General features: G+C 46.4%; 2 protein-coding genes across 4 annotated transcripts in view; one reads left to right on the top strand and one right to left on the bottom strand.

Moving 5' to 3' along the window:
• Tro (trophinin) overlaps positions 1-1,732 on the top strand; it is an 11,208-nt gene extending 9,476 nt beyond the window's left edge. The window contains exons 14-15 of the mRNA XM_029534194.1: positions 4-1,432; positions 1,606-1,732. Of these exons, the coding sequence (XP_029390054.1) occupies positions 4-1,421 (1,418 nt within the window). The 3' untranslated portion in view covers positions 1,422-1,432; positions 1,606-1,732. The remainder of the gene's footprint in view (positions 1-3; positions 1,433-1,605) is intronic.
• The window catches only part of Pfkfb1 (6-phosphofructo-2-kinase/fructose-2,6-biphosphatase 1), a 98,208-nt gene that overhangs the window by 44,376 nt on the left and 47,668 nt on the right, over positions 1-6,164 (bottom strand). Inside the window, exons 14-16 of one of the 3 annotated variants that reach the window (XM_021187310.2) lie at positions 5,174-5,236; positions 3,920-3,984; positions 3,274-3,589 (exon numbers count right to left, since the gene is read on the bottom strand). In XM_021187310.2, coding sequence (XP_021042969.1) covers positions 3,530-3,589; positions 3,920-3,984; positions 5,174-5,236 — 188 coding nt within the window. In that variant the 3' untranslated portion in view covers positions 3,274-3,529. Of the gene's footprint in view, positions 1-3,273; positions 3,590-3,919; positions 3,985-5,173; positions 5,237-6,164 lie in introns of those variants that run through there. The other 2 variants (XM_021187308.2, XM_029534304.1) reach the window with 2 other exon arrangements.

Here is a 6,164-nt window from a genome sequence, read left to right as displayed (position 1 = left end):
CCAGCTTTGGTGGTGCACTGAATAACAGTGCTGGCTTTGGCGGTGCCATCAGCACCAATGCCAGCTTTGGTGGAGCAATCAGCACCAGCCCTGACTTTGGTGGTGCATTCAGTAACAGTGTTGGCTTTGGTGGTACACTTAGTACCACTGACTTTGGTAGTACCCATAGCAACAGCATTAGCTTTGGCAGTGCTCCTACTACCAGCGTTAGCTTTGGTGGGTCTCATAGCACTAACCTCTGTTTCGGTGGAGCACCCAGCACCAGTCTCTGTTTTGGCAGTACATCTAACACCAACCTATGCTTTGGAGGCTCTAACAGCACCAACTGCTTTAGTGGTGCTACCAGTGCCAATTTCAGTGAGGGGCACAGCATCAGTTTTGGGAATGGGCTAAGTACCAGTGCTGGCTTTGGAAATGGGTTGGGCACCAGTGCTGGCTTTGGCAGTAGCCTAGGTACCAGCACTGGCTTTGGTGGAAGCTTAGGCCCCAGCGCTAGCTTCAATGGTGGCCTGGGCACTAGCACTGGCTTTGGCGGTGGATTAGGCGCCAGCACAGATTTCGGTGGTGGACTAAATCATAATGCTGACTTCAATGGAGGACTGGGTACCAGTGCTGGCTTCAATGGTGGACTAAACACTAACACTGATTTTGGTGGTGAACTGGGCAATAGTGCTGGCTTTGGTGATGGACTGGGCAGCAGCACCAGCTTTGGTGGTGGACTGGTCACTAGTGATGGCTTTGCTGGCAACCTGGGCAACAATACTGGTTTTGGTGGCACACTTGGCACTGGTGCAGGCTTTAGTGTAAGCCTCAACACTGGCAATGGCTTTGGCAATGGGCCTAATGCCAGCTTCAACAGAGGACTGAATACCATCATTGGCTTTGGCAGTGGTTCCAACACCAGCAATGGCTTTACTGGTGAACCCAACACTGGCTCCAGCTTCAGTAATGGATCCAGTTCTATTGTTGGCTTTAGTGGTGGACCAAGCACTGGTGCTGGCTTCTGCAGTGGACCAAGCACTGGTGGCTTCGGTGGTGGACCAAGTACAGGACCTGGCTTCGGTGGACCAAGTACAGGACCTGGCTTCGGTGGACCAAGTACAGGACCTGGCTTCGGTGGACCAAGCACTGGAGGTGGCTTTGGAGGACCAAACACTGGAGGTGGCTTCGGAGGACCTAGCACTGGAGGTGGCTTTGGAGGACCAAGCACTGGAGGTGGCTTTGGAGGACCAAGCACTGCAGCTGGCTTTGGTACTGGACTGAGCACCAATGCTGGATTCGGCAGTGGACCGAGCACCAGCACTGGCTTTGGTGGTGGACTGAATACCAGTGCTGGATTCAGCGGTGGACCGCCAAGCACCGGAACTGGCTTTGGTGGTGGAGCCTCTAGCCACGGTGGCTGTGGCTTCTCTTACGGCTAGTGAAGTTTCAGGTAACTGCAATATTCCTATAGCCAGAATCCATGGGGATAGCTATAATAACCTGGGAGATACCAGAGGAAACCCTAAGCTAGGAGGGGCCAAATGAGAGGATGAAGACAAGAAAGGAAATAGGAGGAAATGGGCCTTGTGCTAATGTGTCTGGGTATTCGGCTTTGTTTTTCAGGCTTGTTCCCCCTGTTTACAGATAACGCTAACTGCAACAATACTTCCCATGGAGCCAATGTGCAGCTTTGGAATTGTTGTCCACGCAGCAGCCTGAGCACTATTACCCATCAGCTGAGTGAAACACTGAAAAATCTGCTGTTCCTGCTTTGTGTTTGCTTCCTGTGTTGTTGTCATATTTTGGTATCAGAGTTACATTAAATTTGCCAAAGGAACCTGAGTTTAACCTATCCTTTAATGTGACTGCATGTGATGTTTTGGGTTCATAGAACAGCTAGGGTTCAACTTAACTTTTTGGGAACCATGGGGCTCCAGCTAAAAGGCAGGCATTTCTCAGAGTCAGAGAGCTCTGGGAACGTGCTCTCTGGCAGGCCAAGGGATAATAGCTTGAGTAAAGATATGGAAGGGGGAAGACTAAGGTACAGGGCAAATAGAAAGTAAACTCAAATTAATTTTGGGTAGTTGTGTAAGAATATAGGGATAAGAAGGGAAGAAACTAGGAATTGACCTGGGAGCAAAAGGGCATTTTCTTGGGATAGGAAAGAAAACTTAGTATGGAGTGTAGGGCCTAAATCAATTGAGAGACTGGGGATTGGTATGGAAGATAAGTATGAGATGGAGCTAGAGAGATGACTCCGTGGTTAAGAGCTCTGACAGCTCTTCCAAAGGTCCTGAGTTCAATTCCCAGCAACCACATGGTGGCTCACAACCATCTGTAATGGGATCTGATGCCCTTTTCTTTGTGTCTGAAGACAGCTACAGTGTACTCATAATAAATAAATAAATAAATAAATAAATAAATAAATAAATAAAGTGTGAGATGTTGGAAAGGGCAACCCTGACTTTGAACGGGATCGGGGGAGTTACAGAAGTGGATAAATAGACCTGTTTCAAGCAATGATCTATAACCCTAATAGGTCCCAGGGGATAGAAAGTTATGGTTGATTCAAGGCTTGGATATTCCTGAATGGCTGTGATGAAAGGACTAGGGAACAAAGGCAGCAAGGTTATGAGTCTGTTTATCACAGGGATGCGAGTACCTGAACATTAATGGTTAGAGGAAGGACATTGGCAGAAGAAGTAGGTCCAAGTTGGTGAGGGATGGAACAACATTGAGAAACTAATGAACTAGGAGACAATGGATGGTTCAAAATGAACATACTGATGAACAAGGACGGATACTGTTCATCAAGAAAATAGGACATGAATGTCTATGGTGTGGAGCCATGCTGCTAAGTCTTAAGACTAATATAGTTTTATAGACTGGGATGAATGGGAAGGTTTCAGTCAATAAGTTAGCCCAGAGAGAGGATGCCATAAATGATATCAATCATTTGAAGTTGAGAGAGTCAAATCCCAGGGAGGGAGGGTGTTGATGGCATCATTAATATAAGTAATGAAATTACACAGGACGGTAGCAAGAGTTGGAGGAGACCAAAGCTCTTAGCCCAAGTACTGGATTCTTTTCCGAGTATAATGGTGAACACACCCTGTGCACCTTGATTGTCAAGGGACAAAGCCAACAGGAACTCACATGGATCTATCTTTTCTATCTTCGAGGGTGCTACCCAAGGATTCTTCCATCTCAGATGTCCCCCCCCCCCCATTCTTCACCAGCAGCACCAGAGTTGGGTTAGAATCGAGATCTTCAGAACAATGAAAGAAGAAATAACCTTTCCCTGTCCAATAGGCAGGAATAAATGTCTTTATTCATCAGAGAATATTTAAAAAGAACTTTATCCACAACTAGGTAGGCTTAGTTATAGCTAGGAATTGAGACCTGTTTGGGAGCTGCTATGAACTTATTCTCTGGAGGTAGGGCACACTCAGGCCAAAGCCAGAGTCTGCTTAAGGAGAACAAGGCCAGCAGTTCCTACAAGAGGAAGGTAGTGGGAACAGAGACAATCTGATCACTTGAAAAGGGCTCAGTAATGGGCAGGGACAGTGTCCAGGGCTTCCTCAGGTTCACGGGTGATGTCCACATTCTAAGAAGAGAGTCCAGGGTTAGTAGGAAGCATAGAGTCCCAGTCCCTGCCCTGCCTCGTCCTTATTGCTGGGTAACCCTCTTTCAGCAGGGCATAGGTCTTGGCCCTCTTCCTAGGCATGGTTGGGGAATCAGCCTGAGTCCTTTTTGGTAGGGATTGCCATAGATCTGAGTCTCTATAGGCTTAGACTTTGTTTTTTGCCATTTTTGAGTACTGGTTAATTTGAAACACCTGGAATGTCTGAGGCTGGAGACAGCCTTTTAATGTGGAAGAGTACTTTCAGTGTGTACTTTGTTAACAGCCATATTGGGTACAGAGGACCCCACCTACCTCAGGCTTGTCCCGGTGTGTGTTCACAGCCTCCACATTCAGGTAGATGGACTCCACTTTGCAGCCTTAGAAAAGAACAACTCATATGTCCATAAACACAGAGGATAAGTCCAGGTCTTCTTTAAGTTATGTTCCCCTTTCCCATTATCATTGCCCACACCCAGGTCCATACTCTCCAGAGCAGTCATTCTCAACCTATGGGTCATAACCCTTTGGGGGTTGCATAGCAGATATGCTATATATCAGATATTCACATTCTGACCCATAACAGCAAAATTACAGTTATGAAGTAGCAATGAAAATACTGTTATGGTTGGGGGTCACCACAACATGTATTAAAGGGTCCCAGCATTAGGAGGGTTGAGAACCACTGCTCTAGACTGTATCTCCCCTGAAGGCAGGGGAGTTCAGAAAAGCTGTAGGATGTGTGGCAAAAAAGATCCAGGCCCCAAAGCCCAGAAAGCAACAGTTATCTCTCCCCAGATCTCTATAGGCTCAGTTCAGTTGCTCATTTTTACATGCGGAAATAAGAGAAGGTGATCTCTGTGACCTCCCCCAATTCTTGTGACCTATGAGACAGTGATCTAATCTATGTATGACTGACAGCACTATGGATCCTCCGAGTCATCCTAGGTAGAAGAGGCCTGGGCTGCAGTTCTGGGTACTCAAGTCCAGGCAAGGTTTACTCAAAGGACAATTAGAGCAACACCAGGGGTGTGATTACCAGGAAGTTCTACCTGAAGAAGAAGGGCCTGAGGCTGGCAGAGGAGTGCCACTGTTCAATGGTAGCCCGTTGAGCACCATTATGTAAAATATCCTACCAGTGGTTTTGGGAGGTCCTTTTTTCCTGTTCATACCCTGGACTTCATTTGACTCTATCCTTTCACTCCTTAGGAATCTTTTATAGTTAACTAATGCCCCAATGGAGTCTGAATCGCCCAGAATTTTCTTTGAGCTCTTCCTTCAATATTACCTCAACCTATAATTTTCCTTAGGTCTCTGTTGGGGATACTTCTGCCTCAACACAAATAGAACAATGTACTGTACTCAGGGCCAAGGCAGGGACTGAAAGAGTCAGGCTCCAGATTTGTATGTTATCCTAGTTCTTCCTTGTTATCCTACTGTCACCCAGTACCAACTTTACCAGGACATCCTGCTAACCACCTAGGGAACATCATCTAGGAGCCTTTAAAGCAAATTGTAGGCACACTGGAGGCATACTCGTGGTTTCTATTGCTTTTTCTTAGTACTTACCATAAGCCACAGGTGTGAGTTTGAGCACTGTATGCAAAGGACACTTGAGATAGGGCAGCTCATCTGGAAGGGAGACAGAAGCAGCCATGAGAGATGTAGTGCTGGGCAGAGAACCACATTCAGGATTGCTAGGTACTCCTACTTCTACCTCTGCTTCCTACTTGGGCCCCAGCTCAGATTTACACCTGGTATTCTATATAGTGGGTATTTGTGAGGGCAAAAGAGAGCAACCTAGTGGCCTGGGAACAGGGGCAAGACAGGCTAGGAAAGGTAGACAGAATGTAAGTCTCAAGGCATGTCTAGGTACCCACTAAGGGGTTTCAACTCTTTAGTCTCAAAATCAGCAGGAAACGAAGGCAAGTTTCCCTCCTGCCCCATGCCAACTTTCCACACATACCCTATGACCCATACTCCACAAGGGTTCAAAATTCTGAAACTTTTCTATGTGCCACTTCCATGGCAGAGGCACATTGTGTGTGTTTCACTGATTTTCTGTTATTGATGATTATGTAGAAAGTGACTCTGAACATTAATGTACAATTTCCTGTCTAGACCTGTGTTTCTACTTGCCAGACATACTAAGAGGAGAAGTGATCTGGCTCATTTCATAGATAAGGAAATGGGCTTTAACAGGAAACATACCATGGCTAAGAAGTGGCAGTCTAGGGCTTCAAACTTAGGGTACTCTGAAGACAATATATTTTGCCACTGTAGTCTATAGATGCCACCATAGAGGAATTCGGAGTACTGAGGGTGCACACCTATGTCCATGTCACCAGTCTCCAGGCTGCAATGCATATCCTTACCTTACCTTTTTTGTCCCTTAGGTTAATTGTAGGATTAAAGGCATGTCAGTATCCTGCCTCCTGATGATCAGGAGGGGGCATTTTCCTGGGAATTTATTCTTTTTCTCCTCACTGCCAACCATCAGAATAAAGCACTGGGCTAATGACGTGTGTGTGTGTGTGTGTGTGTGTGTGTGTGTGTGTGT

The sequence above is a fragment of the Mus pahari genome, chromosome X (genome assembly GCF_900095145.1).
Source record: "Mus pahari chromosome X, PAHARI_EIJ_v1.1, whole genome shotgun sequence".
Lineage (NCBI taxonomy): Eukaryota > Metazoa > Chordata > Mammalia > Rodentia > Muridae > Mus > Mus pahari.
The sequence above is the reverse complement of the archived record's forward strand: the minus strand, read 5'-3'. Positions and strand labels throughout refer to the sequence as shown.